The following is a 20,385-nucleotide window of genomic DNA, read 5'->3' as shown; positions in this document are numbered from 1 at the left end:
AGTTGTCTGGTTTAATTCTTGTGTATCAAGTTGTAGTTGGAGAATTGCCTGCAGTGGATTCTGTCTGCTCGCAGACTTTTGCAGACACCAAGGATGTATGCAAGACTCTGAGGCACAAAAAATAGACTGAGGGAAAATTAAAATCAAATACATGTTGAATTGTATAGAAGTTGGAGAACAAAAAGAAATCTCCTTGATGGGGTGGAGACCTAGCAAATCGATTTCAAAATTGTGGTGGTGCCGGCTTGGGGAGGATGTTGAAAGTTTATTAGTCATTACTGTCTGGAGCAGATATAAATAGAAGGAAATGAGTCAGAATAGGAATGGAGAACAGTAGTGTTAAGGAATACAAACATTTGATGGAAATCTGAAGTAAAGAATTTCTCTTATTTCTCATCTACAGTATATGCTGCTGTGCCAACATAATCTGAAAATGCAATGCCATTTTCCACCTGCAATTTACTTTTGTCATGTGCTTTCTTGACCCCCTTTGCTATCTATAAATTATTGGTTTGCTTGACTGACAAACTATTATGGAGTAGAAATTGCCTCTGAATATATATTGGAAAGACTAATGTCTTTGGTCCCTACATCAAACTCTTTCATTGCTTTTAGATTCCTCCTTTGAATTCTAAACAGCATATACATTATATAAGATGAATATTTGAGTTGACGTTGAGCTTATTTATATATCCACTTCCTTGCTAAGCAAATTTTTACTTTTAGGACGTTAAAACTTGCTTTATTATTCTCATCCACGCATTTAGATTTCCAAATCTCTTGTGATTGTGAGGCTAAAAGGTTCTACATTATCCCAATTCACAATGTCCCTTTTGCCTATTTCAGTATAAGAAATTAAGTTTTTGATCTAGTTCTAGTAGCATGGCTGGAAGTTGGCAAGTATGACATTGTGACCATCACTGAGTTGTGACTGAAAGAAGACCAGGGCTGGGAATTAAATATTGATGGACACAGTGTATTGGATGGACAGGAATATAGATGGAAAGAGTGGGGTTGTTCTGTTGGTTAAAAATGAAATTAAATCTTTGAAGAGAAGACTTTGGATCAGAAGATAGAGAATCCCTGTGGGTAGAATTGAGAAACTGCAAGGGTAAAAAAATACCCGGATGGGAGTTGGAAACAGGCTTCCAGACAGTAGCCAGGTTGTGGTGTGCAAACTATAGCAGGAGATAGGGAAGGGATACAAAAAGTTAAATGTTACTTTTGTTATGGGAGATTTCAATATGCAGGTTGTTTAGGAAAACTAGGTTTGTGCTGGATCCCAAGAAGAGTTTATTGATTTCAGGATAGCTTCTTAGTACAGCTTGTGGCTAAACCAATCAGGGAAATGGAAATTCTGGATTGGATATTGTGTAATGAACCAGAATTAATAAGGGAGGTGAAGGTCAAGGAACCCTTAGAAGCCAGTGATCATAATAAGATAGAATTTGCCTTGCAGTTTGAGAGGGAGAAAATAAAATCTGATATCACTATACTAGTGTAATAAAGGGGACCACAGAGTTATGAGAAGTGGCCAAAGTGGATTGAAAAGGCACACTAGCAAGGAGGATGGCAGAGCAGCAATAGCTGGAGATTCAGCAAGAAATAAGGAAGGTGCAGGACTGGTATATTCCAAAAAAAAATCTGAATGTAGAACTAACGTAACTGTGGCTGACAATAATACCAAAGTAAAAAATCAAAAAGGGCATGGAAGAAGCAAAAATTAGTCCGAAGATAGAGGACGAGGAAGCTTTTAGATGCTTACAGAAGGCAATTTGGAATGAAAAGATGAAAGGAAGCTAGCAAACCAATATCAAAAAAGATACGAAAAGCCTTTTTAGAGAACCTTCAGAAAATGACACTGGAGAAATGAAGGGGAGACAAGATGGCAGAGGAACTGAATGAGTATTTTTCATTGGTCTTCACTGTTGAAGACATAACTTTCAAGGGAAGAGTGCAGTCTCAATCACAAGGGAGAAGGTGCTTGTCAAGTTGAATGATCTCCCAGACCAGATAAAATGCACCTTTGGGTTCTGAAACGACAGAGATTGTGGAGGCATTAGTAATGATCTTCCAAGAATCAATAGATTCAGGCATTGCTCTACAGGACTGGAAAATTGCAGAAGTCACCCTGCTATTTAACAAGGGAAGCATCAGAATGGAAATAATAGATGTGTAGCCTAACATCAGTGGTTGGGAAGTTGTTGGAGTCGATTTTCAAGGATGAGGTTGTGGAGTATCTGGAGATTCTTGACAGGATCGGCCAAAGACGATGGGGTTTTCTTGAGGAAATGTCTTGCCTGACAAACCTGTAATTTTCTTTTTTGAGGAAACCACAAGCAGGCTAGACAAAGGAGATGCAGGGATGTTGTATATTTGGATCTTCAAAAGGCCTTGGATAAGATGCCATACATGAGGTTCCTTAACAAAATGAGAGCTCATGGAATTGCAGGAAAAATACTAGCATGGGTTGAGCATTGGCTGATTGGCAGGAATCCGAGTGGAAATAAAGGAATCTTATTCTGGTTGGTTCGTGGTTAGCAGTGGTGTTCTGCAAGGGACATTGTTGGAGTCTGCTTCTTTTCACATATGTTGATGAATTCGAGTGCAGAATAATAGGCTTGGTGGCAATATTTGCAGATAATACAAAGATCAATGAAGTGGCAGGTAGTGATGAAGTTATGGAGAGACTGCAGAAACGGCTAGATTAGGAGAATGGGCAAAGAAGTAGCAAACGAAATACAATGTTGGAAGGTGTATATTCCTGCTGTTTGGTAGAAGGAATAAAAGTGAAGACTATTATTTGGATGGGGCGAAAATTCAAAATACCCTAAAGGTTAACCTCCAGGTTGCGTTGGTAATGAAGAATACAATGTTGGCATTCATATCGAGAGGAATAGGATACAAGAGCAGGGATGTGATGTTGAGGCTTTAAAAGGCACTGGTGAAGCATTGCTTTGAGTATGGGATATAATTTTGTGTTCCTTATTTAAGAAAGGATGTGGTGGCATTGGAGAGGGTTAAGTGATCATTCACAAGAATGATTCCTGGAATTAAGGGATTAGCATATAAGGAATGTTTGACAACTCCTGGGCTGTACTCTTTGGAGCATTCTGAGTGTTGAAAGGCCTGGACAGAGTAGATGTATAACCATGTAATAATTGCAGAATAGTAACAGGCCAACTTAGCCTTTCTAGTTCATGCTGAGCACTTAGTCCCACCTAACCTCACTGACCTACACAACCCATATCCCTCCATTCTTTTCCCATCCATCAACTCCTTAAATGCTAATATTGAGCCTGCCTCCACTACCTCGTCTGGAAGCTTGTTCTACACACCCACCATTCTTTGAGTAAAGCAGTCCCCCCCCTGCCCCCCCCCATGCTTCCTTTAAACTTTTACCCCCTAACTCTCAATTCATTTAACCTTTCCCTATAACCCCTGTAACCCCAGCAACATTCTAGTAAATCTTCTCTGCATTCCAATGTTGTAAAGTTGTTTCCTATGATAGGGGAGTCTAGGATATGAGGGCACAACTTCAGAATTGAAGGGTGTCTATTTAAAATGGAGATATGGAGGAATTTCTTCAGCCAGAAATGGAGAACCTTTGGAATTTTCCTCCATAGCCAGCTGTAGAGGCCAAGTCATTGGGTATATTTAAGGCAGAGACTGATGAGTATCTGAATAGTCAGGTTATCTAAGGTTATGGGGAAAAGTCAGGGAAATGGAGCTGAGTGGGAGAATGGATCAGTTCATGGATTCGATGAACCAAATGGCCTACTGCTCCTATATCTTAAGGTCTTATTACCCCAGTGTTTGTTAACCGTAAAGTAAAACGGGAAAGTCTCCAGACAATGGGGCTGTAGTGCAATGCACAGAAGTGCTTGAGAAACTCTGCAGGTCATGCAGCATCTGTAGGAAGTAATTGGTAACCAATGTTTTGGGCCTGAGCCCTTCATCAATGTATGAGCAAAAAACAGGTAAGTGTCTAAGGGGAGGGGGGAGGGGGAAAGAATGGGAGGAGGGCCAGGGGAGGAGTGCAGGGTAACAAGCAAGATCTATCACAAACTGGTCACTATAATGGTTAATGACAGACATATGTATGGAAAAACAGAGGGACCTTGGGGTCCAAATCCATTGATCTCTTGAGGTTTTTGCACAAGTTGATAGGATAATTAAGAAGGTCTATGGTATGCTGGGCTTCATTGGACAGGGGACTGAGTTCAGGAGTCATGAGGCAATGTTGCAGCTCTATAAATCTTTGTGACCACACTTAGAATATTGTTTCCAGTTCTGGTCACCTCATTGTAGGAAGAATGTAGAAGTTATGGAGAAGAAATTGAGGTGACTTACCAGGATGCTGCCTGGAAAATGTGCCTTATGAGGCAAGGTTGAAGTGAAGAAGGATGAGAGGTAACTTCATTGAGAACTACAAGATTCCGAGAGGCATAGATAAGATAATCAGCCAACACCTTTTTCCCAGGAAAGGAATGGCTAATACTAGAGAACATTTCTACAAAGTGGAGGGAGGAAAATTTAGGGGAGATTCCAGGGGTAGTTTTTTTTTTAAAAACAGTTGTGGGACCCTAATGCTTTGTGTGGTGGTGCAATAGGGGCATTTAAGAAACACTTGGGCACATGAATGAAGAAAAAAAAAGAGTTATGAAGTAGGGAGAGTTTTAGTTTTTTCGGTAACCTTTTTAGGTCAGCGCAACATCCTAAGGGCCTGTACTGTGCTGTTATGTTCTGTGTTCCACCACTACTCTCATCTGTGGGCTAGCCAGTCTGAATCTAAACTATCAATTCACGATTTATTCCATTCATCTACCTTCTAGATTAGCATACAATTATGGTTATTGTAAAATGAATATACATTTATTGGCTTGATATAAATTGGTGAACCACAGACCACTTGGTAGAACTGTGCCGATATAAATTGGTGGGCCATAGCTAAGCTGTTTGTGGACATGCTATGCAGGGATTCTAAAAATCTAACCACCTGCACCATTCTGTTTGGGGACCTGTCTACATTTTTTCATACCTTGATGAAGGGCTCTGGTTATGTATCTTTTCTCTTTGCTTTGACCTTAAGCATTGTGTTTTTACTATTGTGTCTGCAATCTTTTGTGTTCTACTTCAAGAATTGTTTGAATATTATTCTTCACTGCCATTAATATTTTCCTCCCTCCATAAATCAAGAAAGTTGTAGACTCTATTCCAGTTGTCCTCTCACTCTTCTTCTGATTTATTGAATATGTTGACTATTATTTATTGCAATTGGTTGTTGGAGGTCACTTTGTTAAGACATGGATAATGTGCTACTGTATGTAGAAAGGCATTGATAACTTTGTAGACTGAAATATGTTTGACAAGGTTCAATGGGTGAATCATTTAATTTTTAAAAATTAATCCAAGACTCTTGGTGTGTGCCTCGCCCTGTTTTAGAGGTTTCTTGGTTTGTTTTGAGATTTTAGTTATCCATTAGACCAGCCATTCTCAACCTTTATTTTGGCTATGGCCCCACTTCAAGCACTGCTCAAAGTTTATGGGCCCCCTTCCCTGTAAAGTAGTCATGTTTTGGTTTCTTCCATCCTTCTATCAACTACCTTTTTAAAAAAATAAATAAATAAATAGATAATAAGATAAGGTGAAAGAAAACTAGGCTCTTACCTGTGCAGGGGACCGTTTAGAATTTGAGAAAAATTTGGAGCCATTGCTTTCCATTTTACGGGAGTATTGGTTGGTAATCACCTGATTCTCTACCTTTTTGAGTCGAGGCATAGCACTGGATTATTTATCAGCATGGATCTGTTAAAAAGTCTTGTGGACTGAATCAAGTAGCTCACACTTGGGGGCAGTATTTTAAAATTTTTTATGGTAGTTGCAAATCTTAAGATTTGTGACCTGGATTGAAATTTCAAAAGACCAATGAGATAAATTTGAATGGTTTGTGCTTGCTCCAAAAAAAATTGGCACCAAGTCTGCATTCTGTTGAGAATCCACATAGAAAGAAGAAATATGAATTTGTGTTGTACCTCTTGGGACCTTGAGAGTTCTCCAAAGTGTTTTGCCATCAGTATAGTTCATTTTGAAGTTTAATTATTTGAGGGAATACAGTCAATTTGGATATTGTGAGGAATAAATAATGGCCAGAATAGACCTCTTTTACATTTTTCTTGTGCTTCACCCTAAATTGACAATTCTGACAATGCGCAACTCACTTGGTGCTATACTAATATCCTATTTTTAAAATTTTTATAGTCTGGCATGTGAACCCAAACAGAGTGCCATTAAAAATGAACAAAGATTATTGTTGAAAGGGCATATTGTATGATGAAGCCTTTCAGGAGGATGGTATGAAAGATGTTATGAAATTTCAGCCCAAAGCATTTTCACTCTTTCATATGAGCTGCAGCTCAACTGTGTCTGAAATCCATAATATCTCCCAATTTCAGCATTTTTTCTTGTACAGTAATTCACCCATAAAGTATCTTGATATTTTTTGTTGCATTTTAAAAGGTATTACTAATAGAAGTTATTTGGTTAGAAATTTTGCAAGAGATTGATTTACAATTGCTTATAGAAACTTAAAAGGAACAGGCAGAATCTTCAAATGATGTGGTTGGAATATCATTGTTGATTGAAGTCAAGTCATTACACATTTTGTATGGAAGCTGTCTACAATGTCAGGAATGTGGAGGAATATCCAGCAATGTGATTAGCATATATAGCCATGGCTTAGTCAAGCATCACCGATGCAAGGCAAATGAATGCTTGTAATTTGACAGGCAACCATTTGTACATTTCTCTTAAAATATTAGTAAATACTGCAATGTTCAAATAGAGACATCAGCATTTAATGTAAGCTAACTTTGAACAAATTGTACTGTTCCAAAATATAGTTTCTTCCTTGTCACTTTAATTATCCAAATGGTTGAGCAATGTTTTAAGTCAAGTAATGGAAAGTTGTATTGCTGTTATCAGACATAATGTTTGTGAGAATTTCTTGAACTGGATTATTCAAGTTAAAAAAAAACCAAGGCCTACTAATATCTGAAGGCAGAAGTCTGATGGAAAATTAGTTACCTGAAGAATAGGACAGTGGAAGAAAACCAATTCAATAGTCAAGGTTAGATAATGTGCGTCAGAGCTGTTCAGACCATTTCTGCCCGAAATGATCGAATTATTGAGGGGCAAAGATGGCAGGGAGCCAACAAGGACATTATCTGCTGAAAGGGAGAACTTAAAAATTGTCAAGGCACACTATGGGTGTCCTTAACTTCATTCCACAATGTGCTATTTGACACAACTGAAGAACCTGGAGGTAGGTGAAATTCCTGGTATAGGTAGTGAAATAGCACTAATTCATGGTATATTTTCTTCTAGCTGGGAAGATGATAGCTTAAAAAGAGATTTGGGGTCTAATTGTTGCATAGTAAATCAATGAAAAATGGCCCCAAGCTTTCACTATAAAAGGTGTTTTGACCTCTCAAAACTCTTAATCATGAAACGAGGTTTTGGAAAATCATTCAAGTTTGGCTGAGTACAAAACTTCATCCTTCAACTGCTCCATGATGACCAGCAGAGCATAATCCTCACCAATGAATCTGCTGTGGTTCTGATTCCAGTTAAACAAGGATATAATCACTTAACCATCCTTCTGGATCTTGTTGCATTCCTTTAATTCATTGACTTCAACAGGCCTTCTGCTGGAGTGGTAATAATCTATAGGATGGATAGATAGAAAAGTGCTCATTTGCCATCACTCCAGAAATTGCAATTCACATTCTTAATATTTGTGCATTCATTGTAGATTGATCTTAAAAGTTTTCACAAGTGTAGGAGAGAAACTGGTTCATGCAAAACATCTGAGTTTTAAAAAGTCCTTTACTAAGCTCCTGTTTTGTGCGTAGAAAGAACTTGCAAAAAAAAAATGGACACTTTGCATCCTAGAAGAAACTTTTCAGGGTAGATACAAATGATGAAATCCACCACTGCTTCCAAAGCACAAGTAAAGCATTTGACCACCTGAAAAGTGAGTATTTGAAGCCTGTTGTCTACCAAACAACAGTTTGACGCACTTTACTACAGATTACTTCAAGACGAGTTGCTTACACTTGATAGCATGGGAGAATCAGCATCAAAGCTGTTGCTTTTGTATAAAACAAATCCTCTATTCGCTGGAAAGGCAGTGGATCATTGTCTCTATTTCCAGCATAGGGGCTTAGATTGAACTCAATTTAGCTTCACTAGGCCCTTTCAAATTGCCTTGTAAAATGGGGTTAATCAAATTGAAGACGCAAGTGCAGGGCAATTTGAAAGGGCCAAACAGCAAACACAGTAAAAATCCACCTGGGTCCCAGACCTACCTCCGAGGTGGTCAGGGAACCCAATAAAACTTACCCGGATGTCCTCCTCCACGCAAGGGGAATAGCTCACCCGGTTACTCTGGAACTTTAAACAGAAAGAGCATGGGGAATGGGATTCCCTGTGGTGGTGTGACGCGCCAATCACCACGTTATCGCGGGGCTGGGATCCCCCTTAAATCACCGAGTTGGCGGGCGATTTAACAGGTAGGTTATTAGGCTGCTATCTGAAAGGTGCAGGAAGCTAATGATCCAGTAATCTCACCCAGGTCCCAGGATAGCTATTGGATAGACTTCTTCAGGGAATATAGTACAACCTCCATGCCAATTCATGGCAGTCCTCTTGTTATGTGCCATCTGACTCAACTGAAGTAGAGCTGCATATTTCCCAGCTTAAGGCGCCTGCCGCTAAGTTGCATAGTATTCAGGTGGAAGCAAGGGGCTGACAAAGAAAAGGCAGCATGTGCCTAATTAGTAGAACTATATGCTTAATGTTGAAAAGATAATGTCTCCTAACTACAGATTCCATACTTTTCTTTGCCTTTATTATACTGTGTGTGACCCTTTGGAAATGATCCTGAAGTAAAGAAACACTCTTGTGCAGACTTCTGCTCAGAAATAAAAATAAAATCTTTCTTGGGTTGCACCTTTTCTGTAGCTCTCCTGAGCGGGAGCACCTTGTGGTAAACAAAAAGGTGCAAAGTATGCTACAAAGTGTATTGCATCAGGAAGGGACTGTGTATTCAGTAATAGTAAGGAAATCGTCTTTGCGGATATAAAGTCCTGAGCATACAACAGCTTGTCCTCGTCTTAATAGTAATGTGATTTCTGAGTTTGCACATGACCCAAACTGGGCATGTTAAAATCAAGTCCTGTTGGATTCAGCTTGAGCAGCCAAGTTTTAACCTCAAGCCATTTCTTGCCTTTGTTAGTTGGTCTGGCAGATATCTGTTGATTACATTTAAAATTATTAATTGTACTGGTAACTCTTGGAGTGAGAAAATTCTATATTATTAACATCCTTTGCTTGAATTTTTTTTGCTGAATGACTATGATTTTATCTTGCCCTTATGTTCCTTATTTCTGCCCTCTGTAATAGTTACAGCAAGGGTAGCTTATATAATCCATTTTGTGATCCAAAACGTACTGCGGGTGCAGATTAGTTGGGTGTAAATTGGGTGGCACTGACTCTTGGGCCAAAATGGGCTGTTAGTATGCTTGCTGTATGTCTACATTTAAAATTTGATGTCACTTCTGGAAAATTTGTCATGCATTCCTTCCAAGGCTAGTATATCCTTTTTTATAAGGTTCAATGCACAATATGACACACAGTCTAACCAGGGCCTAGTGTAACATTTATAAAAGCTGTACATCAGACTACGAAAGAAGAATTGTATTTCTAATTAATAAAAACCAAAATGTATCACCCTGTATTTGTAGTTATGGAGCCTTTCAAAGTAGAACAGGCCCTTCAGCCCAACTCATCTGTGCTGATTAAGGTGTCATTCTGGGCTAGTTCAATTTGACACATATCCTTTGAAGCTCTTCCCCCTCCATGTTTTTGAAATGTCTTTTGTACCTGTTTCCATAACTGGCAGGTTATTCCTAATCCAGATTGTGAGTGAAAATCTTGCCTCTTGGGTCCCTTTTGAATCTCTACCCTTTCACCTTGAACCTATGTCCTTTAGTTCTTGAATTGTCTACCCAGGGAAACAGACTCTGGGCACTTGTTTTATGATTTTGTATACTTCTATAAAGTTGTTTCTCAACTTTCTAAGCTCCAGTGAGAAAAGATCCAGTTTCCATTTATTTCCTAAAGAGTCTTAAACGAATGGTCAGGCAGGAGTTCCCCTGCACAAAGCAATGCTGACTTCCTCTGATCATCCCTCCAAATGTGTATAAATATTACTTTAATATTTTCTCAATAACTTCTCTATCGCTGATTAAAGGAGCACCAGATGGTATTTATCTGTCTCATCCCTGCTGCCCTTTTTAAGTATTAGCAATCCTCCAGTTTTGGTATCTCATGCGTGGCTAATGAAGGTTTTTTAAAAAAAGTTCTCTCATGGCCCCAGCTCCATTCTCCTTTGCCTCTCGTAGCATCTTGGGATGGATCTATGAAGATTTATTAACCCATATGCATCACAAAATATCTAAAGTGTCCTCTTTCATAATACTACTTGCTCTAGATTATTCACATTCTCCTCCCTGCTTTTTAACTATCATTTATGAATAGAGATGGGAAGTTTTCATTTAGAACCGTGTCCACATTACCTGGCATCACATATAGATCATTCCTTTGGTCCTTTAGGACCTTTAATGCTCATCCCTGGCTGCCCACTTCCCCTGATATACTGAAATGTTTTTTTAAAATTAATGTTTATAATTAAATTTAGACAGCATGGTAACGGGCCCTTTCAGCCTCGAGGTGCTACCCAATTAGCCGGCAGCCCCTGGTATGTCTTGAAGGGTGGGAGGAAATCAGAATCCCCAAGGAAAACCCATGCAGAAATAGCAAGAACGTACAAACTCCTTTCAGACAGTGTTGAATTTGAACCTGGTCCTGATTGCTGGCACTGTAACAGCGTTGTGCTAGCCACTCTGTTAACCTTGCATGACGAAACTATTTCAAAGATGATTGAGAAGTTGCAAAATACTTTGAGTTTAGAAAATGAAGTATTGACAAATTTTAATTCAGTCATACTGATGATGGGCATTCTATTACTGAAAAGGAAGAACTAGACTGTAGACTGAAAATCCATTTTGATGCTGTGAGAAAGCTTCTGCTGACAATCTTTTGTTAAAAGATTGGACTTGAAAGTTAATTCTGTAGGTTGCATTAGATTTAGAGGTTCTGAACATTATCCAACTTTGAATGCATTGATTGGTAAGAGAAACCAGTTCAAGTTTAACAGATTTTTCTTCCCCATGAAGGCATTGGGAGCATTTTTTTTTTAAATTTAAAAAGCCTAATGTGATCAATAAACTACTCAAGTATACCAATAAATCTATTTAATTGTTCATTATTGTTTTAAAATCATTTGAAATGCTTGTTGAGTTACAGCTAGCCATATTAAAAATCTTATTTGTTAAATCCTTTTACAGCTGTTTAAATAAAACTACTCCTAAATACATAAAGGAACATTTTAGTTGTAAAATAAAATATAATTAGCTCTGTCAGATTGCATTCATCCCTTGAGAATTATGCATTTATGACTTTATCAGGAAAGGTGTCGATGCCACAAGAGTCGCATCCCCAGGTTCAGAAATGGCTGCAACCCCTCCATCATCGGACTCCTCAATCAGGGACTCACTTAAGGATTCTTACTTTTGCACTTTGTTTCCTCCTCTCTGTATGGTGCAGTCAGTTGTTTACATGTTTTCATGTGTACAATGAGCAGTACTTCTGTCTCACATGAAGGAAAAGGAATCTCAGGGTTGTATGTGATGTCATGTATGTACTCTTGACAATATATCTGAAATCTGATTGTGGAAATCAATAAATTAAGTTGAAGTTTATTATTTGACTACATATACAACCAGACAGAATGGCATTTCTCTGGACCACGGTGCAGAAATTGGACACATGAAATAATAATCATATATAAACACTGATTTAATATTTTGTATTGTAAAAATATACAGTACAACTCCAATTATCCAAAATAGTTGGGACCTCGCCTATGTCAGGATAACTGGTCATTTTAAAAAAAATGCCCAGTAGCAACACTTGTATCACTTGTATTGATATTTAAACAATAACAAACAACAAGGGAAGGCTTTTTTTAAAAGCATTAAAATAATATTTAATTATCATCAAAAAAATGCTGGCCGCCACTGATCACCTATCCCCATTGAGGTCCATGCACTCGTGCCACCGGCAGCCTGAGGTCTGTGCGGTCAGTTAGGCACCAAAAAAAATTCTGATAAATGAGGATTTCAGAGAATCCAATTTCATATAATTGGAGTTGTACTGTATTTAAATATATTTTGAGATGATTTACTCAATTCCAGGATTACGTTCATCATTCTCACAGCCTGCAGGAGGAAATTATTTTGCAGCCCTATCAGTCCCTATTGTGATGTGTTTGTGTCACCTCCTTGATGGTAGTGGGTCAAAGATAATTTTGTTGGATAGAAAGTGTCTTCTTAATCTTTCTTTGAAACATATGGAAACATCGCTCCCAGAAAATGTCCTCAATAGGGGAAAGAGAGACCCTAGTGATCTTTTTGATTGCTTTGGTGATCCTATGTTGACCAGGTCTGATGCTTTGCAGTTACCATACCACACAATGATGCAGCCAGACAGTTGTGCTTCTGGTAAAAGGTGTCAAGATGGGGGTTGGTAGCTTTACCCTCCTCAGCCTCCTTAGGAAGTGTAGTCGCAGCTGAGCCATCCTGCCGAATGAAGTGTTAAGTGTTTGGGATAGGTCATCCTTTGTATGCACAGCAAGGAACTTTGCTCTCCTTGGCAGAAACATTGATGTGTAATGGAGAATGTGTAATTGTCTTCAATCCATAATCCTTTCCTTTTGTCTTCTCCACATTGAGACTCTGGTTGTTCTAGCATTTTACAAGCGGTCCAACCTACTCTCCATAAGATGACTTAGTGTTGCCGATGAGGCCAACTACTGTTGTATCATCTGCAAACTTGATGACTGTTAGAACTGAATCTGACAGTTCAGTTATGAGTTTGTGACGTCAACAGCCTTGTGTGTGTCAGTGCTCAACGTGATGGGACTTTGCTATCAACCTGGACTGACTGTGATCTTTCAGTCAAGCAGTCCAGAATGCAGTTGAGTTCCGGCTAGGACAGTTTATCCCCCTGCACACCCCCCCCCACCCCCAGCCTCTGTTGTATAATCAGATTGAACAACAACAATGAATGAAGCTTTGTCCTTTTAAAGTAGGTCAGGATGGAGAGGGGGATACTGGGGTCTCATCTTTGGATAGGCTACAAATTTTGATGCTGATTCTAAAAGGAAAATTAGCCCATTAAGTTCATGCTCTGAAAGTATATTAGTTGAAACATAATTCCCATTTACTTTACCAATCAATCCCTTGCCTAATATCTTTATCAAATGTACTTGTTTTTTTTTGTCTAACCTTTTCAGCACGTTAAATTCCTTTTTGTTAGTGTTCTCGTGAAGCTTTTTTAATCAATCTAATTGTCCAAAATGCCAAATATAGAATATGCCTCCATTTGTGCAAATCAATAACTTTGCTGGTTTGACACCTTAAAATAGGAATAATTAGCAAATGTACTTTTTGTCACAAGTGGAATTCTTTTTGAATCTGCTATCCCTAACACTAATGTACATTTATTTTACTGTACCATTCTGTGTTGTTGAAGAAAGAATAAAATAAGTGCAACCATTTATGGACATGGCAAGGCTATCTTGCCTCTCCCCTTTTTCACCTTTTCCCTTACCACCTATATAGGGATCTAAACACTTTTTCCCCAACCCTGATCAATCTTTTGCATAGTTGACTGAAAAAAAAGTGTCATAATTTGGTAGCTTTTATGCAAATCTAACTTTGCTAATTAGATAATGTGCCAGGAGATGGCTGGATTTGGTGAAGAACAAAGCTTAAATGTGTATTTTTTTTCTTGAGTAAGAATATAGTACGTAATGCTAAAGTGTGTTAATTGCATACAAAATTGTTTTTAAAGTGGTTTTCAAAATTGAAACAAAATATATTTCTGGTGAAACTTTGAATATTCTTGCATAAAATATAAAATCGAATAGAATTTAGATTTGTCTTCTCTGTCATTGTTGCAGAGACAGGTGCTGTGTTCCAGGAAATTATCAGATTTCCAGAATGCAGTCTGTGTAAAAGATTGGAATGAAAAGGAGGGACTCCTTCCCATTCTGAAATTTTACCTCCTAGACCCCTAGTAAATTTTCTGGAACACATAACCAGGTAGCTCTCCCCCCCCCGCATGTTATATGTGTGCACACTACGCAAGAATATTTTTACATGTTGAAAGAATGTGCACAATTAATAGCGGGCGTGGGAAGTCAAACCAGCAATTTATAACAAGCATGGGAATATAAGGTGCCTGCAGTTTATAGTGAGCGTGGAATATTATAGCGAGTATGAAATATAATACTGGCAATGGGCACAATTTATAGCAGCTGTAGGAAAGACATAATTTAGAGCAAGTGTGGGAATATTATAGCAAGTATGAGAATGTAATGGGGGCAATGAAAGAATTTAAAGCGGATGTGGGAAATTTTGATTTTTGGGACTATCTCTTTGTACTGAATGTATTCCTATAAACAGGACATTCTGGCTATGGTAATGCACCTTATCAATGTTAATTCCCTACCTCTGCCTGAGGAAGAAAATTAACATATCCAGTGCCTCCAATTTGAGACAACATTAGAATTAAAATCCTGCTTGACTCTGAAGCCTGTCTTCGATCTATTTAATTGATTCCTCTTCAAAGCTTGTTAATGTGTTGCAGGAGGATATCATCTATATGATGGCTATTGACACCTCTGGGGGAAGTTGATTGGATGTTAATTGCATGAGATTAACTGTGGCAGATACTGTTCTCCTGTTCCATTTAAATGCAAATTGCTTTTGACAGTCGGAATTTAGAATACTATACCTGCACGTTATGTGCATTTGTGCATTAAATGAAAATATTTTTACACCATTTACTGCACATTACATGTGCGTGTTATATGAGTGAAAATATGGTACATGCATTCCGGAAACAGCGGGCTAATGAATAGCATGTATTTGCAAGTCTCACCTCTTTAATTACCACACTTCTGGTATGCTGTCTAAATTTGTGCAAGGAAATAGAGATTCCAAGTTTTGATCGTTTGTGTGAATGGCCACTCCGGAAGGTAGGAAGACATTTTTAATGGAAAAAACACATTCTATGTTTAAAAAAAATACACAAATCCTGTTGATTTACCAAATGTCTCCTAGTGAAATATTTTGATTTTTTTAATTGATTTTTTTCACTAACTGTTGAACTTTGGAAGAATAAAAGGAAATGGCAAACTGAGTATGAGCAAAATAGCACAAAACAAATTGGAAGTTTTTAGAGTAAAATAAAGTTGCCCAAAATGAACAATAAATATTAATCTCCCCTTAAAAGTCACCATAAAATACTACAAATCATTTTGAGTTCTATATCCTTAGAAATATTTTTTTTAAATCATTGCTTAACTAGAGATTTAAAAATGATGGATTGTATTTCTGAAAAATCATTTTAATTGGTACACTAAATTCTTTGACCATCGCTCTTTACTTTTTTTTTTCTTTGCAGTCAAACCTCAGGCATTTGAAATAGATGATAAGGTGAGTGCCGCTTGTATTTGTAGATACAGAAGTCATAGTATACTTTTGAGTCAAGCAAAATAGTGCATGGATTTTTTTTTCATTTATTTCTTTGGGATACTGTCCTTCCACCACATTCACTTGATGTTTGGGAAAGCAAAATATTTGCCAAATGAAAAATATTTAAATCTTCTGTTTTTAAACTGGTGAGTAAATAATTTCATTTTTTCTTTGGGAGGGGAGAATTGTACCATTTGTTAGGCAGAGATTCTGACAAATTATGGTTTGTATGCATTGCCTGCAATGGGAATTATTGATGGAATTATTTTAATGTTCACAAAAAACAAATTTTGAAAAATCCTGTGGCACTGGTACTTCTGTTCTCCCAAATTGGGAATGGGAAATAATTTGGTTGCACAATGCTTAGGAGTGAGAAATTAATGGGGGGGGGGGGTGCACATATGAAAGTAGATGATCATGGTCTAATAGCTGAAATATTCATTTCCATTTTACCATCATTCTCCCAATCCCCTTGTACAACAAGGGGGTTGTCAATTCCATCTCACAATTTCAGCTGTGATCCAGTCACACCTTCATCAACAGTTGCCTGTTCAAGACTTGAGCACAAATCTGTTGATTAAAATTGTAAATCAGTGGAGAAGGGGTGATTTGTTGTTGAGTGTTCTGTTTATTGAAGTGGTGATGAACAAGGCCATCTCACTTCTGTAGATGGCTAGCAAAATCTTAATTTAGTATGGTCATTGTGAGATTGAATTTTGGGGAGAGATTGTGTATATTGAACATTTCCAGCATTTCTATTTTGAGCCACACTTCAAAAATGTTTATTGCCTGAAAATGCTTTGAGTCTAGGTAATGTAAAAAAAAAAGAAACTTTATTAATTAATTAATATGAATGCTATGTACATTTGGCAACCTGAGGCCAACTCAACCTTTTTAAAAATCCACACAAAGAATTATGATAGCACATTGCACTTATTTATTTGTAACACTTGTGCTTATAAATTTGAAATTTTACTTTACACAGTTACTTTCCCTAGTTAAATGTCATTGATAAATTATTGAAAAGAATATGCACCTAATAAATAACTAAACTTTTAGACTCTGGCTTAGGCCCAAATCCAGAGACTTGATGTTTCCTCTGTTACTTGGGTTTCAGTTTTTTAATAATCTGTGTGGAATGGCTGCATTTATTTTACCATCTATGCCTAATGTCCAGTTAATTGTTGAATTCTATTTCATTTAGGTTGAAGAAAGAAAAATTATTTTGATTATTCTACATAGATTGCACAGTCACCTTGCAAAAATAGCAGGTGAGATTTTGATGTCAAACTTTTATTTTTATTGTTGTTGCATTGACATTAGTCACAATGCGCATTTTTGAACTACATGTGGAAAACTAATGAAATTAACATTCTCCCTCAAAGCAATATTGTAAAGTTTTGAATTTTATGCAGTAACTTCAATATTCCTTGGGTCTTTTTGGGGAAAATATTATTTTACAAATGAAGCTTGATGACTATTTCTTTTGTACAGTATCTTCGGGAGTGTCCTTTATCAGTTGAAGTTTACCATAATTAGAATAACATCTATAATTCTAAATATTCATATGTATTTAAAACTTGTTTCTTCACATTTCAAATATTAAATCCCTGCCATGATACATTCATATCTCAGCTTGCCGGGATCAGTGTGATTTGGAACCTCTGCATAAAAATGCATAAAAATTGAGGATACCATTTTGAGGTATTTTTATCCGATCTAAGTAGGTTGTTGCATCTTCTGTGTGCCACATAGTGTGATAAATCACACTCCAATCCTGTTATCCTACATTATCCATCCTTTTCTGGAGGTAAACAAGATGACATCACCAGGATCATCCATTCACTGCAGACCCCTTGTTGTCTTAACAATTGCTGTGAAATGCTAAATTTTGTAGATGCTGTGATTGTCATAAAGTGCAGAGACTGTAATTGTAGTAAATGTTGAGGAAAGGCTCATGCCTGAAACATCAGTAATATATCTTTAGCTCGTACCTTGAAGGGCTCAGGCGCAAAACGTCGGTGATGCATCAAATTTCAATCTTGGTATCATAAATTACCAGAATCCAATTTTATAATTTTCCTGGTACTTGCTTACAATTTAATAGTTTTAATATTTGATGGAAGCTTGGGGAAATTTGTAAACCTGAAGAGAAACAGAAATACAACCAACCTGTAGTATAATTTTCTCCATGGTGGTATACTTGCAGCAATCAACTGACTATCCCAATTTTTTGTATTATCCAATTTTTGGGTAAAACTGATATAAATGAAAATCATATAACTTGCACAAACTTGCTCCCAGTAATTTAGTATTCCATGGCGAAAGATAAAATCTTCCTGGGTGAAGTGCTTTTACATTAAATCTTCCCTTGCAGTTTTCCCCTCTCCTCATTATTTTGACAAATAATTCTAAAATTTGCTAGCTAAATATTTGTGGAATGTTCTTGTTAATGGGTGGATGGGAACTGACCTGATCGTTATCATTTTGGTGGAGTGGAAAGTAATTGTCTCCCTAATTAAGGGTGTGAATGTGGAAGAAAAGAGGCCATGTTCTCTGCAGTAGGAAAATTGCTTCCTCAAACATCGCTCAAAATCGCTTTAAATCAGTTTTACATTGGAAATTAGTATATTACATTATTTTTATAACTACATAAACTAGTTCAAGACAGTCTATTTAATCTGCAGTAGTTCAATTTTGATGGCAAAGTACTAATATAGACATGAGCACTGTACACTTTTTTTCACTGATTCAAAACCGAGCATTACAACCAATATTGTTCACACCAAATGTCAAAATAACATGCAGATTTTGAATACGAAATGAGAAATACAACCTAGATCTGTAATATTGTCTTTCCTACCCAGCAGTTTCCCTTCTAGTTAACTGAATCAAAAGTATTGCTTTGCTGAACCAAAAAACAAATTTTGAGGCCTCAAGTTTAATTGGAATAACATGCAACAGAGCAAATGATCAAGCAGCTGTGGGGAGGTTTTAAAATTTAGACATATGCCTGGGCTAAAATGGATGAGCAGAAGGCAGTTTAGTACTCTTTTGTTTGTTCTTGAGAGGTCCAAAATTAATTGTAGTTTAGTTTGCTGAATGATGGATATTGTATTTCAAAATGTGATAATTTTTTTCGACACTCATTTTGCAAAAAAAAAATATTTTTCTCTAATTATAGGAGAATATGATTGTGGTGACCATGTTCATTATAAAAACAGAAGTCTTTCTGTCCAAGATGCTGCTGAATATGTAACTGTAAGTTATTTCATGCCTGTTTAACTTTTTTTTTAAACTGCTTGAACCACTTTCCAGCTATAGTGTTTTATATTCATAGAGATGCAAGAGATTGCAGATGCTGGAATCTGGAGCAAAAAAACAAATTGTTGGAGGAATTCTGTGACTCAAGCAGCATCTGTAGATGAATGGAAAAGATTGGCATTTTGGGTTGCAACTTTACAAATGGATGATGCAGGATTATGACCTGAAAATGTCCCTTTTCTTTTGCAGATGCTACTTGCGCTTTTGCATTCTCACAGTGTTTTGGCTTTTATTTTGGCGTATTTCTAGAGTTATGCAAATGCTGAAACCTGCAAGACTCTCCTTCATCTTTCTATGTTCTTAATCCTGCTGCCACACTCTGGTTTAAAATGCCAACTTCAAAAACAGAGTGTGGATCTTGTTGAGGTCAATAATATCTATTCTGTTAGGAAAACGTCAGGTTGGCATCTGAACTATGCAAGTTCTGACATTGAGGAAAGCAGAGAGACCAACAGATGAATAACCTCAAATCACTCTGAAATATCTACTGGGTACTTTCATGGCCAATGAGTTCATGCCCCCACTATGTGGATCACGGATGTCAGATATGCAAATCTTCTGGTTGTCTGAGACTCACTCTCCAATACCTAGCTAGTACACCTGCATTAAGAATACATTGTTTAAAAAACAAAGGACAGTGCAAAATGTCATTTGGAAAAAAAAATCAGTATTGTCTTTAATTATGTAAAGTTCACTTTAATCAGGTAATTTTTGTAACGTAAATTTAAATTTGAACCTTGATCATGGACACTAACAGTGTTTGTTTGCCGCTAATCTAACAGTGTCGCCATCATAAATGACCTCTGGCAATTTTAAATGGTTTTTTTTTACCTATCGTATATGCCAACGTACAGAATAACCTTGAAACTTAAAAATGTCACTTTAAACTCGGGTCATCTTGTACACCAGGTCTAAAATCTGACCCTTGACAGCAGAGTCTCAATGTTGCTGCCCTCTTTTCCCCCTCCGCTCTCCATATCCTATCCTACTGGCTCCAACTTGAGTGTCCCAGTCAGGGTCTATGCGCACTCTACCACCTTTCTCGCTCAGACAACCTGACTCTCCTCCACCCAAGTGGCAACAGCGAAAAGAGTGTGCGTGCATTGAGGACCATTCAGCAGGGCAAACCTGCAGGTATCTAATGAAGTCTCCGTGCTCCCCCACAGGGTTCACCTTCCCAGTCTCTTCATTCATTCATCATATTTATTTATTTCCCTTTTTGCCGGTTGATTGAATTCTGTATAATGGGGATTCTATTGTTATAGAGTATTGGTAAGACCCATCTGGAGTACTGTGTGCTTGATCACCTTTTCTTAAGGATGTCAATATAGTG

General features: G+C 37.4%; 1 protein-coding gene across 1 annotated transcript in view; it reads left to right on the top strand.

Annotated features, from left to right (window-relative positions):
• Window positions 1-20,385, top strand: part of lemd3 (LEM domain containing 3) — a 56,746-nt gene that overhangs the window by 11,372 nt on the left and 24,989 nt on the right. Inside the window, exons 2-4 of the mRNA XM_069904012.1 lie at window positions 15,658-15,689; window positions 16,933-16,999; window positions 18,913-18,989. Coding sequence (XP_069760113.1) covers window positions 15,658-15,689; window positions 16,933-16,999; window positions 18,913-18,989 — 176 coding nt within the window. The remainder of the gene's footprint in view (window positions 1-15,657; window positions 15,690-16,932; window positions 17,000-18,912; window positions 18,990-20,385) is intronic.

Source organism: Narcine bancroftii, chromosome 11 (assembly GCF_036971445.1).
Source record: "Narcine bancroftii isolate sNarBan1 chromosome 11, sNarBan1.hap1, whole genome shotgun sequence".
NCBI lineage: Eukaryota > Metazoa > Chordata > Chondrichthyes > Torpediniformes > Narcinidae > Narcine > Narcine bancroftii.
The sequence above is the reverse complement of the archived record's forward strand: the minus strand, read 5'-3'. Positions and strand labels throughout refer to the sequence as shown.